This window comes from Cervus elaphus, chromosome 8, assembly GCF_910594005.1.
Source record: "Cervus elaphus chromosome 8, mCerEla1.1, whole genome shotgun sequence".
In the NCBI taxonomy this organism is placed as follows: Eukaryota; Metazoa; Chordata; class Mammalia; order Artiodactyla; family Cervidae; genus Cervus; species Cervus elaphus.
In genome coordinates this window covers 4171261-4191589 of record NC_057822.1, presented here as the reverse complement: position 1 = coordinate 4191589, position 20329 = coordinate 4171261, and the positions used below count along the sequence as shown (strand labels likewise).

Here is a 20329-nt window from a genome sequence, read left to right as displayed (position 1 = left end):
AAAGGCCAGTGGGGACATCAACAGAGATGGGAAAGCTAGGGTAACAGCACTTGACTTTAATAGAATTATAGAACTGCTTGGCTGAAAAGAGCCTTACATCGTATTCACCGTGCTTTATGCACTAGTTGTGTTTCTAAAAAGCACACATAAAGTTGTATGATCCATCTCCACTATGATTGTCTTTATAGTGTAAGCCAAGTATTCAGTTTGAGGCACTTACATATTTTTTAGTTGTCAGTATACATTTAATTCGTCACAACTCCTGTAGGAAATGCTAGTCAGAAGGGACAATCAGCAAGTTCAGAACACTGCACTCCATTTCATGAGTCACCGGCGCTCTGCTGGACTCAAGTCAGCGGCTGCGCGAGCTCCGCGGCGATGCTTGTCACCAGCACCCAGGGCTGCTCCGGGACACGTGACTGACTGCAGCGGCCCCCTGCCTCGGGGCTCGCTCACGCGCTGTTCACTCTGACACCCCACTGTCCTGACCTGCGTGAACTCTGGCCGCAGCACAGGTCTGACCTTCCTCAGCTCAGCCTCACCTAACAGACCCGCTCGGCCACTGACTTTTCAGAGGTCTAGGAAGGCAGGACTCTGGTCAGCGGTTTACGCCCGGGCAGCCTCTCGCCTGGGACAGAGCTCATCCTTGGGATCTGTGTGCCCAGGGCTGGTCACATGGTCAGCACTGAGGCACAAAGGAGCCTGGTGATTGGGTAGCATTCCTCTTGAGGGTTAGGCCCTTTGTGGTCATCTAGACGAGGGGCTGGCAGACTTGGTCTGTGGGCCGGTCTGGCTTGCTGCCTGATTTTTGTAGGCCTGCAAGCTAAAAATGGTTTTTACCTTTTAAGTGGTTGAAAAAATTAAGAATGTTTAGTGACACACGAAATTCCAAATCTCAGGGTCCCTAAGTGAAGCTGAACTTGTTCACACATTGAAGGCTGCCTTAGCACCACGATGGCAGAGCTGAGTAGCTGGGACAGCCTGAGCACTGGCCCTTGACAGAAAAAGTTTGCTGACCTCTATCAAGAGCAGCGTCTTCATTTCACAGGTAAGAGAACTTGGACAATGTGTCAGAATCACACAGCCAGACACAATCACACAGCTAGACAAAATCACACAGCTAGACACAATCACACAGCTAGACACAATCACACAGCTAGACACAATCACACAGCTAGACAAAATCACACACAGCTAGACAAAATCACACAGCTAGACACAATCACACAGCCAGAACGCGTTAGCGGCTAAAGCGCGACCTCGAGCTGCTCCTTCCGTCTGCCAGACCCGAGGCCTTCTCTTCGCTGACTCGCCCTCCCCGTGCCATCTTTGCTTCTGACTCCCCCGTCCCCTCACCCAGGGGGCACTCGCTCAGCATTCACAGACCATCACAACACAGATACTGGAAACTTCTTTTAGTAATTCACCAGCTACAGCAGCTGTCTCGGGGCGGCCCTCCAGGAGTCGAGGAGGAGGGCCGCCTGGCTCAGCGCTTCATACTCCAGGTTGGCCAGAAATAGCATCTTCATTTTTGTTTCCACACAGTTCTTCTCCGTCAGCCTGTTGGCCAGCAGAGTGGCAGCCGACTGCTGGAGGAGCCAGCTGATCATCTTGTCTAGTTTCAGGTTCTTCGGGGCGAGCGTGTGTTCACCCCAAAGGCTTAAATGAAGCACGTTAGCAGCCACTCGGGCGGATGGCCTCTGTAACGGAAGGGGAGCCGGAGCTGAGAACACCTCTGACCGTCTTCACCCGCAGCCTGCTTTGTTAGCACGGCCTGTGTCAGGGTCTTCCCTCTCTGGCCCCGAGCGTGTTCTTCACCCTCCTCCTGCAGTACCCTGCACACACACTGGCCGATTCTACCCACGCCCCAGGCTTTCCCAGGGGTACAAGATTTGGGGTGGGGGAGGGGGAGGGGACATTGTTGGAATAGCCTCCCCATCCTGGGCCTTTTTTTTAATTAGGATTTTTTCCCCATGCAGCATGGCATATGTGATCTTAATTCCCCAACCAGGGATTGAACCTGTGTGCCCTGCACTGGAATCTTGGGAGGCCAGCACTGGACTGTCAGGGAGGTCCCTCCTGGGCCTTTGGAAGGCCCAGGAGCTGTGTTGGGTGAGGGGAGCTGTCCTAACTTTATGACGGCAGTGCATACTATGTGGCAGTCTGCTGCACACGGTGAGGGGCAAGTAGTGGGGTGGGTTTGAGCCCTGATCTGTCCGTCCATTTCCACTCCACATGCCACCCGCGCTGGCCCTGCCACTCCTATTAAGGTTTCAAATATGTTAGCCTTTGGAGTAATTTCAAAATGTCCAGATCCCTTAGGAGAGTTCATCCTACCTGTCTGGTTAGATCTCAGCTGATTCTACATTGTCATTAAACATGTCTTAAGACTGCATCTCTTTCCCTCTGAGTACCTTTAAGCAACTAAAGCCAAGAGGAGCTGACTGCTAGAATCCTGACTCCGAACTTGGTGGCCAGCTCCCCTGCTCCCATCTATATTCCAGCCTGTTGTGTGTTCTCCTGTCCATGGCCATCGCCTCTGTAAGACAGAGGAGCCAGTTTTCACTCCAGTGCCTGCCCAGCCCTGCCCTTTACTCTGGAACGCGACGTGAGGTTCCCATCCACAAGCCCCCTGTAGGTCTGCACCGCCTCACCTTGTAGGCCTCCCGCTGCAGCAGCGACCTCACCAGGCACCTCACATCCCACGGCACCCGCTCGGGCAGTGCTGGCAGCTGAGCCTCCTGGTAACTTCGGCTTTCAAGGTGGGCCCTGCCCTGGCCGTAAAAGGGATTGGGGAGCCCGAAGATTTCGTAGGCGAGCGCGCCCACTGCCCAGGTGTCGGCCTTGCTGTAGTCGATCACTGCCCTGGGGCCGGGGCAGGCCGTGGACACCTGCTTGGAAAGCAACAAGTGAGCAATCACGCTGCTGCTACTTGAAACCTATCCGTGCTCCTGCACGGCACCTGATTTGCAGACTAGTCTGGACTGTGTCCCAAGGAACCCAGAATTGGAATGAACTGTAGCTCAGATACAAGAAAATGTGCTCAGGCTGCCTACTTCAGGCTGACAAAACTCATCTCTCCTGGGGCGTCAGTTCTAGGCAAAAAGGCAGGGAAGGGACTTCTGATAAATTATGGGTCAGAAAAGCCTGAGGTGTTGAGTAAACAGGGAGGAAACCTGGGGGGAGGCGCTGCTGGTGGCACATGACACGCCCCGCAGGACTCACCTCGGGAGCCATCAGGCAGCCGTTTCCGCCGCGGTCCACGTACCAGCTGGTGAAAGGCAACTGCAGGCCGACTCGCTCATCAGCCAGGCAGCAGCCAAAGTCTGTGATCACCAGCCAGGGGCAGCCGTCTGTGGGGAGAAGTGCGGAGGTGAGAGGCCGAGTCTCCTCCCCTCCCTGCACCTCGAGGCCCTCCTATACTTCCACTAAAGCCACCCTCAGGACATGCTGACCCAGGAACAAACTACTGCACAACTGCGCTCACTTCACATGCTAGCAATGTAATGCTAAAATTCTCCAAGTGAGGCTCCAACAGTAAGTGAACTGAGAACTTCCAGATGTTCAAGCTGGATTTAGAAAAGGCAGAAGAACCAGAGATCAAATTGCCAACATCTGTTGGATCATAGAGAAAGCAAGAGGATTCCAGAAAAACATCTGCTTCTGCTTCATTGACTACACTAAAGCCTTCAACTGTGGGGATCACAACAAACTATGGAAAATTCTTCAACAGATGGGAATTCCAGACCACCTGACCTGCCTCCTGAGAAACCTGTATGCAGGTCAAGAAGCAACAGTTAAAACCAGACATGGAACAACAGAGTGATTCAAAACTGGGAGAGGAGTACATCAAGGCTATATCTTGTCACTGTGCTGATTTAACTCATGTGCAGAGTACATCATGTGAAATGCCAAGCTGGATGAAGCACAAGCTGGAATCAAGACTGTTAGAAGAAACATCAATAACCTCAGATATGCAGATGACACCACCGTTATGGCAGAAAGCAAAGAAGAACTAAAGAGCCTCTTGATGAAAGTGAAAGAGGACAGTGAAAAAGTTGGCTTAAAGCTCAACATTCAGAAAACTAAGATCATGGCATCCAGTCACATCACTTCGTGCAAACAGATGGGGAAACAATGGAAACCGTGACAGGCTTTATTTTCTTGGGCTTCAGAATCACTGCAGACGGTGACTGCAGCCATGAAATTAAAAGACGCTTGCTCCTTGGAAGGACAGCTGTGACAAACCTAGACAGCATATTAAAAAGCAGAGACATTACTTTGCCAACAAAGGTCCATCTAGTCAGGCTGTGGCTTTTCCAGTGGTCATGTATGGGTGTGAGAGTTGGACCATAAAGAGGGCTGAGTGCCAAAGAATTGATGTTTTTGAACTGTGGTGTTGGAGAGGACTCATGAGAGTCCCTTGGACTGCAAGGAGATCCAACCAGTCCATCTTAAAGGAAATCAATCCTGAATACTCATTGGAAGGACTGATGCTGAAGCTGAAACTCCAATACTTTGGCCACCTGATGCAAAGAACTGACTCCTTGGAAAAGACCCTGATGCTGGGAAAGACTGAAGGCAGGGGGAGAAGGGGACGACAGAGGATGAGATGGTTGGATGGCATCACCGACTCAATGGACATGACTTTGAGTAAACTCTGGGAGTTGGTGATGGACAGAGAGGCCCGGTGTGTTGCAGTCCGTGGGGTCACAAAGAGTCGGACCTGCTGACTGAGCGACTGAACAACAAAAGCCACTATCAGGACACGCTGACCCAGGAGCACAGGCCAGCAGGGCCCGGAAGCTGCCCACTCGCAGAGAGCTGAGCGGGACCAGCAACACAGATAGGGACGTGCCTCCAGGAAATCCAGGTCCCCTAGCCAAGAACTGGACAAAATCAGTGCATTATCAGTTAGTTATCTGGAAAGGGATTCATGCAGACTTCCTTTAAAAGCCAGTTCCTCTAGAATTTAATTGCATATTTAATTATCTTGAGTCTTTTAGTTCAAAATTGACCAAATAAGAATCCTCCTGTGTTGCAGGGACACAAGTTTGATCTCTGGGTCAAGAAGATCCACTGGAGAAGGAAAAGGCAACACACTCCAGTATTCTTGCCGGGGAAATCCCATGGACGGAGGAGCCTCGTGGGCTACAGTCCAAGGGGTTGCAAACAGTCTGACAGGAGTTAGCGACTAAACAACAACAAAACAATGACTCTCCTTTACAGAACCCCCAGGCAAGTAGCCACCCAGCTTTGCTTGAATGCTTCCAATGATGGGGAGCTCATTGCCAGAGGCAGTTGGGCTGACATTCAAGCAGTACTCACTGAAAATATTCTTACAATACAAAGACCAAAACAAAGAGTCTCCATCCTGAAGGAGAGAGGGTGGAGCACCTACCGGCATCCAGTTCCACAAGGATGTTGTCAGACTTCAGGTCCCTGTGTGCGACGCCCTGCTGGACCAGGTGATGCACCCCTTCCAGGAGCTGCAGAATCATCACCGCGGCCAGGCGGGGGCTCGGGGTGTTCCCGCGGAGGTACTGGCGCAGGGTACAGGGGTAGCTGGTGGGGAGCGCGACAGGGCACCAGTTACCGCGCGCCACGCACCCCGAGCACCTTACTTCCTCTTAGGGTGACAGCCTTTCTTCTGGTTCCTTCTCTCCCTAAGTAGCCTTTCTGTTTCTATCCACCGTCCTGGAATTAGGAAGTAAGAGCTGGGGCCTCACACGCTAGAAGTCACAGGACAGCTAGCTGCTCGTTTCCATAAAACACTCACATAGCAATGCCAGAGGCACAGAGGAGGAGGAAAGGAGAAGAGTCTATGTTTAAAAAAATAAGCAGGAGAAAGGTGAGCACAGAGGGGGCGATAGTCAAAGGTACTAAGAGCACTAGATGGAAGGGATGACCCAACTGAACATGCACTTCTGTTTTCCTGAAAGGCCGTCCCAAAGGGAAACTGCGCTCCAGGGCAGACATACGCCCTCAGCTTGCCCTTGTCTCCCAAAGAGAGAGGGTCCTCCTTCCTGTGACCAGCTCCCACTCACTCCAGGTCCCGCCACTCACTTCTTCATGACGAGGAAGAGAGTCCGCCCGTGGCCCAGGCCTTCGGGGTGAAGACGCGGGGGCAGCACGTCCGGGTAGTCGACCAGGGCCCCTGGCAGCAGCGGCACCGTCGAGGTGAAGGCTCGGAAGACCCGAATGATGTTGGGGTGCGGGGCCAGCTGCCTGTGACCTCCCTTGGGTCTTCTGTCTCAGTCAGGTGGGACAAATGGGAGGGCAGCAGCAGATATGACACTTGGGAATACAACAGTCTGAGGCCACAATCAACACTGACACTCATCTCCACCCGTATTTATACCAAGTGTGTGCCAGGTGCAGAGCAGGGTGCTGGAAGGGAAACCCGCGATGACCCATCACACTGCTGACCCACCCGTCCATCCACCGTCCGTCTGTCCCATGAGGCAGAGCACGGGGCGGGAGGCCCTGGAAGTGGCTCCTGGGGTTGAGCCCCACGCCTGCCACTCCAAGTCCTTGGCCACACTGCCCAGCTTCTCTGGGCTCAGGCTCAAATGCAAACGGGGCAGAGAGTGGTAACAGGCCTGTAAGGTGGTTAATAGGACCCAGAATCTCCCTGATCCAGGCCCCAGCATAACACCGGCATGAGCTCAGTCAGCCTTTGAGTAAGCTGACACGGAGGCCATTTGTAGAAGAGATTCCCCCGCGTGTCAGATGCGCTGCCCGGACCTCTGCCGCTCCGGGAGCCCCAGCCCACCGCCCTGCTCAGACACAGAGGCTACCCTCGGGACGCCCTGCCAGGGCCGCAGGACTGCCCGCTGGGTATAGCCCTGCCCTTGCCCAGAGCTGCCAGGACTAAGCGTGCCCACCTGACCCAAGGGCGACCAAGGGCCTGCAGTCCTGCCCGAGTCCCAGTGGTGGGCAAGAAAAGGGGAGGTCTCTGCGTGGAGCGTGAGAGCGTGAGGAAAAACCGGCAGTAACTGCACAGGAGATGGAGCCGAGGTTTGAAAGGATGCTGTAACCGTGCTTGAGCTCCTCTCTGAACAGTATCTGATGCACATCTCCTGAGCTGTTTCATAGATTTTAAAACCCCCACCAAATGAAGATGCTAACTACTTGGTGACCGTGAGCAGGTAGCCCGCAGACCTCCTGGAGCCTGAGGACTGAGTCCGTTAACCAGTGACACTGCCCTGTCACCTCACCATCTACCGAATTGTTCACGAGCCGATCACATACCCTGGGACCCCCTCTCCCTTATGCAGCCTTTAAAAATGCTTTGCTGAAACCCTTCGGGGAATTTGACGTTTGGGGGCCATGAGCCACCCGTCTCCTTCCATGGTCCTGCAATAAACCTTTCTCTGTTCCAAACTCTGACATTTTGGTATTGTTTGGCCTCACTGTACGTCAGGCACAGGAGTTTGCTTTTGGTAACAATACCACGAGGCCTGAGGGAAGCCGGAAGTAAAGCTTCGGGCAGGAAATGAGGATGCAGGGTGGCAGAGAGAGGTGGATGGAGCGGAAGCCCAGAGACATGGAGGCAACAGGGAGAGCCCCACGCCCGGCCTGTCCTCCGAGCTGCTCAGGTCCGAGCTTTCAGCCAGGCCATGAGTGGCTCCAACAGCTCCTCTGGGGTCTGTCCACATGGGCCCCTGTCCTAGGTTATCAAAGGCGTCAGAGCATCGTTCCGGCCTGGGGCCCTCAGAGCCACAGGGAGAACGAGGCTCCCAGCACAAGGCTGCGGGCGCCGCCGTGGCAAAGTGCGGCCTGGCTGCCGCGAGAGCCCAGGGGAGGCGTGTGGCTGCGCGGGGGAGGGCGTGTGTGTCTGAACGGACACTGGAGCCAGACAGGAGGCCTGACGGGGTCGGACCACGCCTAGCCAACCGCACACACCAGCCAGCCTGTGTGCATCTGGGTGGGGGGGGGGTGGGGACACATGATCTCAGTGTGCTGGAGCAGAGGGTAGGAACAGGACAGGATCAGAGAGCAGGCGGGAGAAGCAGGCACCGAGCAGACCGCACACGCTGAGTCTGAGGCCCTAGATGAGCAAAGGCTAGGAAGAAACCCACCCAGTGCTCTCAGGGTCTTTCTCCTGAGACAGAGCTGATGCCATCAGGACTGGAGGTAGCAGACCTTCTGGCGTGTTCAGCTAATCGTTCGACAGACATTCACTGAGCTGTGAGCATACCTAGCAAACATAAAAGTGCTGCCCTCAGAGAGCTTCCGGTTCAGCTGGAGAGCTGGTGAATAAACAGACACCTATGATTTAAGACAGATAGAGATAAACGCTATGGAACATCACAAGTGGGCAGAGGACTGGAGAGTGGCAGGGACTGCCTCAGATGGGAGATGTGGGCAGCAGAGCCACGACACGCCCACAGCTGCAGGGCAGCACCACGAGGCGCCGCAGGGTCACACTAGCCCCTCGGGGTCGGCTGACACCCAGCCGTCCCTACAAAAGCATCAGGAGCTGAGGTGGTCAGGGCTCAGCCCACCGAGTGTCTGCTTCCCGAGGCCCGCACCGACCCTCCGTCACACGGGAACCTTCCGAGCCCAGGACAGGGCTCCCGTGTGTATGTCCTTAGGTCTCTGTCTCTACCTTCCTTCTTCTGATCTACAAACCAACCCTGAGTAAGCCACTGAGAACTCAGCGGCCACCTCTTCCCATGGTCTACAAACACTAAAGTGAGCACAGCGTCTCCTTTGCCACAAGCGCTAACTTTTACAACCTGTGGGTCTGGAAAGCCGCGGTGAGGTTAAGCTGCCGTCTACCTGCCCTTCCCTCTGTGGAGGGCGTCTCTCTTCCTGCTCCTCTGCCAAGCTAACGGCTAGCCATCTTTTAAAAGAGAGAACGAACTGTCCCTTCAGAGGCCTTTGAGTGGCCCCCAAGCCCTGCACACACGCCGCCACAGGGCTCCCTCACACCGGAGCGTACGCCGTCCCAGCAATGACCACGCTGGACTCTACTGCCTCTTCTCAGGCGCCTCAACCACCAAGAGCACTCTCGGGGAATAGGCCATTAAAAAAAAATCTCTCGGCACCATCAGGTCATGGCGGTTATTCATAAAATGAGTGTTACCTCTGCTGGGGACAGACAGAATTCAATTCGTACAAAATGGTGGTGCTCTACCTGGGAATCACTCAGGAGTCATAAATCAGATCCGCCCAGTTCAGAAGGATGGGGAATGGTTTTAGATGGCCTTCTCTCCCTGCTCCAGCGTGAGTCAGCCACCTGCATCTCCAGCTGGGGTCAGACTATCTACAGTCTTTCCCAGTTGTCCACCAACTGAAAACCCATCACTGACTACACTGTTCAGTGAGTGTTTATTGTATCTGTGGGTGTGTGTGTCATATCAAACACCGTGCGGAGGGCACAGGTGGGGGCTCTGCTCTGTGACGGGGTGGAGGGAGGGGCAGATGGCTGCTTACCTGTGACTGATCGCTCCATACTCCCCGGCCAAGGCCACTGGACTGGCTGGGACCAGCTCCTGGCTCATTGTGCTAAAGATGGCTTCGCTGGATGAGCCTGCCTGGAACATATCCACAGCGGGTCCAGAATTACATGGGTCCAAGAAGTCCAGACCCTCCTTGTAATCTGGACCAGGACAACTACTGCCTGGAACTGGCTTTGACCTCCAAGCTCATAACCTCTCTGAGTGGCAAGCAGAGGCAGAGCTGCCATTCATGCCAACCCAGAGGATGCTGCCCATGCCTCAAACTCTCGGCAGCTCAGGTGCCCAGGGCAGGAGGAGATGTCGAGACGACCGTGGCAGGGGCTCCTCTTCCTGCCACAGATGCCCCCGGGCACCACCAGGCTCAGACCGGACCACTGAGCACTAACGCTCACCTGTGAAGGCTCCCTTCAGCAGACAGGCTGAGCCCGACAAGCCTGCCCTGGATAAACTTGTGCTGAATCACAGAACAGCCCTCTATCGACCAGCAAAAAGCAACAATGAGGAAAAGCACCGTATTTCCCTCATTTCCTTATGAACAGCCCTTAGGACTGGCGACACCTATAAAGAATCCTTTAAGAATTAAGTCTCTTAGCTTCTGTGAATGCACTTGCTGTCATGCCCCAACCAGTGGGAGTTTTGATGTCAAGACTGGATGTTTCCTGGGGGTGGGCATGGGGTGGGTGGTTGGCTACTTGTTAGCTATCAGCCCTGCTTGGAAGTACAGTCTAATAAGCTTCATTCCCCAAATCAAGGCACAAACCACATCCTTCAGGGTCCAGCATGAGCTATGCGGCTGTGTCCCACCTCAGCCTTGGAGAGATGCTCTGGACAGGAGAAAATACAATCAACTCTTGACGAATTTCCTAACCCTCCTCCCACCATGTAATGGCAAGATAAAGAAACTACTCTAAATGGACAGAAATCTTTGTTTTGGGGTGGGAAAAATACTGAACTTCCCAAAGCCTTGAGTTCTGCAAGGGTTAAGAGCAGAGAGCTGACACACCAGCCTTGGGTCTGGAGTGTGGTGGGAGGTGAGCTCAGAGGAAGGCACGTGGCTTCTCCTTCCCCACGACCAGGTCAGGGACTGAGAGGACGGAGCAGACCGCAGCCCTGAAATGCGCTCATCGGCCTGGACACCCCGGGTCCTTGCCACTCAGTGTGGCTCGCGGCCCAGCAGCCTGGGAGCTCATCAGGGAGGCAGGACTCGGGCTCCACCCCACACCCACGCTCAGAACCTGCCTTCTAACCCGACCTCAGCTGACGCGTGGACATGTTACAATCTGAGACACACTGCTTCAGACCGCTGCACAAGAGCGCAAGGCGCCTGTCCTGTGGAGAATCTTGCTGGTTCCTATTTATTTCCTGGGAAGAAGTGTCATCAGGTTACCCCCCCACAAGAAGGTAATTTTGAAAAAGGATGACTTTAGAGATGGAAGGCCCCGCCCTTACCGAGATGTTCCACATCATCTTGATGGCCAAGGGGAAGGCCGGGGCCCTTGGAGGAGGGGCCGGCGCCTCCTCCTCTCCACGTGGAAGGATCTCTGGGCCCTTCCCTGGAAGAAGCTGGCCCAGGCGCTCTGCCTCCTCCAGGCCCCGGGGCAGCACAGGCATGGTGGCCTCATAGACGGCGGCGCTGCAGCCCTTGCCAATGGACTGCCCGATCAGGTACTCCTCCAGCCGGAAACCCTGCCAGCGTCTGGTGTCCAGCGGGTCCGGGAGCAGCTTGTTTTTCTGGGTGAAAATTGCCTGTGAAGAAAACGAGCAGGCACTGTGAGCTCGGGAGCCCCGTGAGGCTTCAGTGAAGGGATGGAGAGGTACAGCGAGGCCAAAGCTCCACTGACAAGATTGAGTGCTAATAAAACAACTAAAATTGGGTGCTACTGTTGGTCCTGGGCTCAAGCCAGCCTGTGTTCTCTCTTCTTATTCAGAATACTTCTCAAACTGTCCCTTCATGGCAGCCACCGCGACAGTCCAGCACAGAACACTGTGTCAGTTAAGAGGTTACAGCTCCCCCGTTCCGCAGCTGGCACCCCGCTCCTCTGCTGCCTGTCAGGCTACCAGCCCAACCTGGGAGGTTTCCGATTATGGAGACGGTTCGTTCTGCAAAGGCCTCGGCAGGCGGCTACTGGACTGTTACCAGGAGCTGTGGACGGGCAGGAGCATGTGGTCACAGCCGCCCCTCCTGCTTGTGAATGACCTTGGGCTGCTCTTGCAAGCAAGTTGGTGAAAATCAGGAGGCTCCCTGGAGCCTGTTGCTGGTCCTGTTGCTGGGCTGAAGCCCGAGGGCCTGCAGGTCCTGTACATGGCAGCCTCCAGGCAACTGAAGAAAGAGCCTGGAGCCAGTGACAATGACATCCGTGGTTTACTGGATGGGGAATCTTACATGTCTGCAGCAGGGGGTCCTGGAGAAGCATCCCAGTGTGTGCAGCAGACAGCAGGAAGGACCTGACAGCCATCTTCGCTACTCTGGGGAGGAGGCAGCTACCATTCACAGGGGGAGCTGAAGTCAGGTGGGCTCATTAGTTACCAGGGAAACCGGCGGGTGGGGTGCGTCCCTCACAGCCCCGCAGGTTCATGACCATCACCAGGGCAGATGTTTCCCTTTAATACACCAGCAGGTGGAGCGGTTCTGGCTCAAGACTTAGAGCAACCATAGCTGGGGCAGGGGGCCAACACCTCCTGTGAGGAGGCTGTAGGGGAGCAGGCACTGGTCCAGGCCCCGGCCCTGCAGGTCCAGCAGGGGATGGACAGAGAGAAAGAGAGTGGCCATTTTGAGTGGCCAGACCACAGACTCCACTCCCACAGACCCTGTGCGGCCCTTACAATCTTGGTCCAGCCCTCTCCTGTGATGTCCCTGGGGTCAGGTATGCAGAGGTGCACTGCAACCAAACACCACAAATGCAACACGGACACCAGCAGCTAAGAGTACGGAAGGCCCAGGGGCGCGCAGGAGGACGGAGCACCTTGCTGGAGACCCGCAGATCAGACTCATTTCTATACGCTCTTCATTTATCTGGCTGTGCTGGGTCTTTGCTGAGGCATGCTGGTCTTTGGTGCTGGCTTCTTTAGTTTGGCCGCAAGGGCTTCGTTGCGTGGCATGTGGGATTTTAGTTCCCTGACCAGGGATCTAACCTGCGTCCCCTGCACTGGAAGGCGGATTCTTAACCACTGGACCACCAGGGAAATTCCCAGACTCATTTCACAGTTAGGCCACCACGGTCGCCCAGTCTCTCTCAGATTCTCTCTGTTCAGGCAAGGGACAAAACGTAGGATGTTTACATTCACATAATATAGGGAAGGTCGTGACCACTAGGCAAAATACAAGCAGTGCCAGCATCGTGAGAGCCCACCCGTCCTGTGGTTCCGTCCTGGCCAGGCCTGTGGGACCACACCGCCAGTCCACTCTCAGTCCCCACGGCCGATGCCAGTCCTGGGGAGGTGGTGTGACAGGCCCCAGGGTTAATAGAATGGTGCCTTTCTCCAGTAGAGGCCCAGATTAATTCCTTTAAGTAGTCTTAGGTGGGGCTGGGTAGAAGATCTGTAAGAAGGTGAGATCTGTAAATCCCGTTCTAATCCCATGCCCCACAGGGTGGCAAGCCCAAGCCACCAGGGTCTTATCTTCCAGTCCCAGGACCACTTTACAATATTTCCCTGGCAGGTTGGTCCTTTGGTGGTCAACAGCTGAACTTAGCTGAACTTAGAGGGTGTTGACAAGCAGCCTCTGGGTTACTGTGGCAGAGGCAGGGGGCCGGTCACTCCTGAGACGTTCAGTTATAGCTGGTAGGGCTGGAGTCACCCTCCTGGGTCACATGTGGTCACACGGTGAGAGAGTGGGTTTCACATCTCAATCGTTGTTGAAATAGTTCCTTTATCCCTCCCATTGGACTTCCCTCACAGCTCAGTTGGTAAAGAATCTGCCTGCAATTCAGGAGACCCCGGTTCGATTCCTGGGTCGGGAAGATCCGCTGGAGAAGAAATAGGCTACCCATGCCAGTATTTTGGGGCTTCCTTTGTGGCTCAGCCGGTAAAGAATCTACCTGCAATGTGGGAAATCTGGGTCTGAACCCTGAGTTGGGAAGATCCCCTGGAGAAGGGAAATGCTACCTACCTACATCTGGCCTCGAGAATTCCATGGACTGTATAGCCCATGGGGTCACAAAGAGTTGGACATGACTGAGCGACCATCACTTTCGCTTTCATCTGTCCCATTGGCCCAGGTGCAGTGGGGCTGTAAGGCAGATGGACGTGCCAGTGTATGTTACGTATTTTTTTGGTCCATTTCTGAACTTCCTGGCCGGTAAGGCAGGTTTTTAGTGTCACTCGACGACACAGGTAGGCCTTCTGTGATGTCTTCCATCAGCTGTAACGCATCGTAGGCTGCGTATCACTGCTGCTCCGTCACACTACTATCACTGCTCAGCTCCCTTTCAAAGCTGGGACCAGAAGCCCAAGGGTATGCTTTAATTGTTTTGCCATTGCCACAGGCCCCAAACAAGCCTTTGCAAGAAACTGGCCATGTCCAATTCACAAGCCTGTCCCAGAGTTAGTAACTCTAAACCTGTGTCTAAATTGTTTGGGGGTGGTGGGTCAGGGGTATGCTTGTATTTTACAAACAATCCAGGCCCTTGCATTTTGTCTATTCATCAGCCATCCCTGTGCAATCAGATGAACCATGAGCATGGGGCTGCTACATTTAAACAAGAAAGAGACTCTGAGGTTAACGGGAAAGCAGTGATATAATCGAAGAGAAAGATACCTCTCACAGTAGTCAGCTGTCACAGGGGCCCACAAGCTGGTGGGCGGCCATCCTGGGATTTCCCCAACAGTTTTCCTTTCCCCAACAAAGCTCCCTGTCCCTTCCTGACATCTTGGTGTTTACGGGCACTTTCTCGGCCTCTCGGCCGGCTCACCAATTCTTAGGTGGCACCCTCAAGGCCCTCAGGCCTTGTAGTTGCCCAGGCTTCAGATGACTGAAGCAAAAGCCCGGAGACAGTGACAGAGAACCTTACATGTCTACAGCGAAAGGTCCCCGAGCAACACCCCGCCGTGTGCAGCAGGCAGGACCCAGCAGCAATCTTCACTACCGGGCTGGTGGGGGTACTGCTATTTACAGGAGGAATTGAAGTCAGGTTGGCTCATCAGTCACCAGGGAAACTGGTGGCCGGGGCATGTCCCTCACAGCCCCTCAGGTTAACGACTATCACGAGGACAGATGTTTCCCTTTAACATATCATCAATTGGGGGATTCCTGCAGAAATTAACAACCGTGCTGGCGATTTTTATATAAGTGAATATTAAAAGATGACTCTGGTCAATAATAATTAGGTAACAAAAGACATATTATTAATGTCTCTGGTCAGTAAGCTGTTAATAAACTAGCAGGTGGAGCTGCTCTGGCCCAAAGCTGAGAACAATCATAGCTGGGGCAGGGGGCAAGCACATTCCTGTGAGGAGGATGTAGCTGAAGCAGGGACTGGTCCCACAGGGGATGTACAGAGAGCAAGAGAACTGTGATCTTCAGTGGTCTGACCATACATCTGTCTTCCTGTTTCTGCCTCTTAGGAAGCTGGGGGGCCATTCTGTTTACAGAAAGGAGACAAAGAGTACAAGAGTTCTGATGGAGCTAGATGGACGTGTAGGTGGGGGTGCATGGGAAAAGAGGCCATTTCCCCCAAATTGGGATTCTTGCCTATTTCAGGCAGGTGACATCATTCCTCCAGTTGCCCAAACTCTGCCTTCCTCCTCAGATCCCGTCTCAGCTGCTGATCCCTCCCTTTCTATGGCTAAGCACTTGCCTCTAGACTTTCCCACTCAGGTCCTTCCTTCACCTGCTTCTGAGTCCAATGAAAGCCCATTGCTTTCAAATGTCACATCATAACCTAACTGCTGGGCTTCCCTGGTGGTCCAGTGGATAAGGGAGAAGGTAATGGCACCCCACTCCAGTACTCTTGCCTGGAAAATCCCATGGACGGAGAAGCCTGGTGGGCTGCAGTCCATGGGGTCGCTAAGAGTCGGACACGACTGAGCGACTTCACTTTCACTTTTCACTTTCATGCATTGGAGAAGGAAATGGAAACCCACTCCAGTGTTCTTGCCTGGAGAATCCCAGGGAGGTGGGAGCCTGATGGACTGCCATCTATAGGGTCACACAGAGTCGGACACGACTGAAGTGACTTAGCAGCAGCAGCAGCAGCCAGTGGATAAGAATCTGCCTGCTAATGTAGGGGACATGGGTTTGATCCCTGGTCCGGGAAGACTCCACAAGCCTCAGAACAACTAAGCCCATGCCCCACAACTACTGAGCTCGTGTACTGCAACTACTGAACCTGTGCACCCTAGAGCCCTGCTCCGTGACAAGAGAAGTCACCGCAATGAGAAACCTGTGCACTGCAACAAAGATTAGCCCCTGCACGCAGCAAGGAAGACCAGTACCACCAAAAAAAAAAAAAAAGAATCTAACTTATGAGTTATTCAGTACCTTGTCCTGGTCCTGACACTTCCTACATAAAATCGTCTTGCAGGCTGGTCTGTACTGCCCATACTGGTCTCTCACATGCCTCTCCCTGAACCTTTGCTCAAACTGTTCCCCTCCCCTTGCCCCCTATTTCTATTGTCTTTGCTCAGCCTGCTCCTCCCTACTCATCCAACAAGTCCCAACTCAAGCTCCTGCATCCCCTATAACCAGCGCTGACAAACCTAGCCCGCAACAGTCTTTCCTTCTGGAAGATTCCTAAAGCACTGGAGTCTATAAGCTAAAACAGCTCACATGAGAACTTTTAATGTTTTTAAAAAATGAAAGTCTGTCTTGCCTTACCAACCAGTTTCTAAATTCTGTGGAGCAGAAGCACTATTGTGTAATCCTCAGTCAACCATAGTTTTGAGAATGAGATAAATTTTTTAAAGCTTTATTTTGAAATAAATGTAGACTCATGGGAAGCTGCCCCAAAAAAAACCCAACAATGTGTCCTGTGTACCCTTCACCTAGTTTCCCCCAACTGACGTACAACTAGGCTACAGATCTTACTCAGTCTTCACCATCTTTTCTAACCCGCATTCACTCATGTGCGTGTGCATGCGGTGTAGCTCTATTAGATTTCACCCCACCTACAGATTCATGTAATCACCATCAAGATACAGATCTGTTCCATCACAGGAGAATTCCTTTGAGCTGCCTCTTTGTTTTTGCACCACCCCCGCCATGCCCCATGTAACCACGTCCCTGGCAACCACTGACCTGTTCTCCATCTCCACCATTCTGTCATTTCAAGAATGTTATATAAATAGAACCGCAGGATGCAACCATTTGGAACTGACTTTTTTCACTCAGCATAACGCCCCTGAGGTTCACTGAAGTTGTTACCTGTATCATTGGCTGATTCCTTTTAATTTCTTATTCCTGGTATTCCACTGTATATACCAGGGTTTGTTTAACAATTCACCAGCTAAAGGATGTTTGTGTTTTTAATGTTTTGCTATTATGAAGGGTGCAGCCATAAACACTAGTGTGCGAGATTTAACACCGCTGATGGCCACTTGGGTTGCTCCTACCTTTTTACCATTGTGAATAATGCTGCTATGAACATAGGTGTACAAACATTTGTTCAAAGTCCCTGCTTTCAATCCTTTTGGATGTACACTAAGAAGTGGAGTTGCTGGGATCATACGACAGTTTTAATTCTGGGGAGGAACTGGCATACTGTTTCCCGTAGCAGCTACTCATGTACAGGTCTTTGTGTGAACATAAATTTTCAGTTCTCTGGGTAAATGCCCAAATCTGCAATGGCTGGGTCATATGATAAACAAATGTATGTTCAGTTTGGTAAGAAACTGCAGACTATTTTCCAGAGTGGTTATACTATTTTATATTTTCACCATTGGTCCAGTTTCTCTGCATCCTCATAAGCATTCGCTATTATCTCTTAGTTTTAAAATATTAGCTGCTCTAATAAGTATGCAGAGATATCACACTGTATTTTTAATTTGCATTTCCCTAATGATTCATGAAGTTGAACTATCCTTATTTGGCATCTGTATCTCCTCTTGGTGAAATATATATGCATATCTTTGGCCTATTTTATAAAGGGTTCTCCCCACAAAATTCTTTCCAAATGCATCTAAAGGGACTGGTCTGCTCTATTCCAGTATGACACCAAATGGAATTAGCATTAGAATTAATTCTAATTAGCATTAGAATTAGAATTTTAGCACACACGTTGCCAAATCTGGTACTCTGATTTTCTTTCCAAAGAAGTCAAATGCAAGAATTTTTTAAATTAATTGGTAATTAATTAAAAAATTTAAGACACAGAAGAGTGAAGTTTGAGGAAAGGATGTGGAGATGCTAAGCTTAGGAGGGTCAAGCTCCTCAGTTTAGAAACAGCCGCTGTAATTTTAAGAAGGGTCTGTCAAGTTGGCCGCCCTTGGCTTCTGCCGGCTGAGTTGTATGTAACAAAAGACAGGGGCAGAGGCTGGGGACTAGGTCAGGCGTCACCTGTTGCCTCAAAGGGGCCAGAGCGTAAACGCTCTGGTGATGAGTAACACGACCTGGGCTGAAAGCCAGGAAACATGGGAGACACTGCTTGGTCTTTAACCGGCTGTGTCCTTGGGCAGGTCACCCCACCTTGCACCACCTTAGCGCTAAGCTGTGAAACGCCGGGGCTGTACTAAGGCAGCGAATGGTTCCAAACCCCAGGAAGAATGACCTCCCTGAAGAGGGGAGAACGGTGCCAGCTGATGGCCTTCAGACTTGAACTTAACAATGATTCTTCCCCAGGTGTCCATCCTGCCTGCCTTCCCTGCAGTCTGAACTTGCCAGACTTGGGAACAGCAATTCCCTCAAATAAAGCTGCCTTTTAATAAACACACCCTATTCATTCTGTTTCTCTGGAGAAGTAGAGATTCTGGTTGAGTAGAAACAGAATCCTCTGAGCTCTTTAAAACATTTAAAAAGCCCAAGAACTAAGCATCTTAGTCACCCCTGATAACTCTATACAGGTTGTTAACTAAAAACCATTAGGCCTGCTGTTTTGGTTTTTACTGCGACCTCAGCTATATTACTAATTGGCTAAACTGTAGAGGCTGCCTGGCTGGCAAGTGGTTAACAACAACACAGGTTCTGTGCAAGTTAGACTTGTGACTTCAGCAAGTTACTTCGCTTTTCACCTCCCTAAGTATGTTTCCTCATCCATAAATTGGGAATGACAACTATCTCTGGAACATAAAGGTTAGGATTTAGCTGTCCTTAAATTTTAGAGAATTTACAGAAGGTCATTGGCCTTGGAGCCACAGGAGCTATATAATTAGTATATCTTTCAAACCATGCTGTTTGAGGAAGTGAAAGTGAAAGTCGCTCAGTCCTGTCTGACTCTTTGTGACACCATGGACTGTCCATGGAATTCTCCAGACCAGAATACTGGAGTGGGTAGCCTATCCCCTCTCCAGCCGATCTTCCCGACCCAGGAATCTAACCCGGGTCTCCCGTATTGCAAGTGAATTCTTTACCAATTGAGCTGTCAGGAAAGCCCCGTTTGAGGAAGGGAAGATAGTAAAACAAAAGTGAGGTCCTGGCCTGGCACCAGAAGATCAGTAACAAATGAGCTTTAATCAATGATTGCCAAGGAATTCCCAGCTACAAGGTAAATAGAATCAGTCCTGAGTATTCATTGGAAGGACTGATGCTGAAGCTGAAACTCTAATACTTTGGCCACCTGATGCGAAGAACTGACTCCTTGGAAAAGACCCTGATGCTGGGAAAGACTGAGGGCAGGAAGAAAAGGGGACGACAGAGGAGGAGATGGTTGGATAGCATCACCGACATGATGGACATGAATTTGAGTAAGCTCTGGGAGTTGGAGATGGACAGGGAAGGCTGGCGTGCTGCAGTCCATGGGGTCGCAGAGAGTCGGTCACGACTGAGCGACTGGACTGAACATAAATCTTGACACCAGGCCCCAAGGCAGTCAGTGCCTCCCAGTCCCGCCCCGCCCCCAACTCGGGCCCCGCCCCCGCACTTAGCCCCGCCCCCAGCCTGGCTCCGGCCCCGCCCCGCACCCAACCGGGGCCCCGCCCCCATCCCGACCCCGCCCCGTCCGCCGCCGGCACTCACCTGGATCTCCTCACAGGCTGAGGCGGCCCGCCGGCCCTCCGCTTGCTTCTCCTCGATAAGGCCCAGTCCCAGCCCGAAGGCCAGAAAGACAGCGCGGCCGCAAGGGCCCGCACCGCCCCGGGCCCGCACCACGAACTGCCGCTGGAGCCGCTCCGCCAGCCCGGCCACCGACTGGCGGAAGAAGCGGTAGCGGCTGGGAAGCCCGAGCCCGAGCTTGCCCGGCTCCGTGCCGGGTCCCGCGGCCGGGCCCGGGCGCTCTCCGCGGCCCCAGCCCGCCGCGGGGCCCGGCCGCTCCGGCCGGCCCCAGCCGTAGGCCGCGCCGGGCTTGGCCGTGAAGCGCAGGAGCAACGCTCGGCCCAGCTGCAGGCCCCGGCCCAGCGCCTGTCGCACCACCATGGCGTCGCCGCCCGGTCCCTAGGGACCTGCCGGTGTCCGGGGTGCCTGACACAACGCCTCAACTGGGGCGGAGCCTCTGCGCAGGCGCGGGCGCCGGTGGGCGGGGCCGTCACTCCGGCGGTTTCCCGGCTGGACGCGCGAGGGCGCTGTGGCCGTCCCTGCCGGCGCGTACTCTGTCTGAGGGTTGGCCTGTCAAGGACGTCAGGGGTTTGAACTTGGCTACTTCTGGCAAAATCGAGTCGTTGAGGAGGAAATATTTATTGAGTAACCCCCACTGTGCCAGACACTCTACCTTTGTTAATTTTCCCACCAATGAGATAGGAATGTCATTTTTATAGATAAAAATACTGAGCAACGG

At 53.0% G+C, this 20329-nt stretch overlaps 1 protein-coding gene across 2 annotated transcripts; it reads right to left on the bottom strand.

The window, feature by feature from the left end:
• Nucleotides 1–36: 36 nt before the first annotated feature.
• On the bottom strand, nucleotides 37–20039 carry PINK1 (PTEN induced kinase 1). Of its 2 annotated transcripts, none has more exons than XM_043909059.1 (8): nucleotides 19576–20037; nucleotides 10920–11216; nucleotides 9445–9545; nucleotides 6067–6249; nucleotides 5402–5565; nucleotides 3226–3353; nucleotides 2655–2891; nucleotides 37–1700 (listed from the first exon to the last, which is right to left on the bottom strand). In XM_043909059.1, exons 1-8 carry the CDS (start codon nucleotides 19969–19971, stop codon nucleotides 1431–1433), a joined length of 1776 nt encoding a protein of 591 aa, XP_043764994.1. In that variant the 5' UTR covers nucleotides 19972–20037; the 3' UTR covers nucleotides 37–1430. The 2 variants fall into 2 exon arrangements, with proteins under 2 accessions (XP_043764994.1, XP_043764995.1); XM_043909060.1 differs by lacking the exon at nucleotides 37–1700 and adding an exon at nucleotides 1761–2539 and having other exon boundaries at nucleotides 19576–20039.
• Nucleotides 20040–20329: the final 290 nt, after the last annotated feature.

Excerpts from the sequence above, each read along its gene's own strand:
- PINK1 (XM_043909059.1), bottom strand. The coding sequence starts at position 19,971 with ATGGTGGTGCGACAGGCGCTGGGCCGGGGCCTGCAGCTGGGCCGAGCG. Across the intron at positions 9,546-10,919 it reads AGATGATGTGGAACATCTCG|GCAGGCTCATCCAGCGAAGC; the intron begins GTAAGGGCGGGG and ends GATATGTTCCAG. Across the intron at positions 5,566-6,066 it reads CTCTTCCTCGTCATGAAGAA|CTACCCCTGTACCCTGCGCC; the intron begins GTGAGTGGCGGG and ends GCTCCCCACCAG.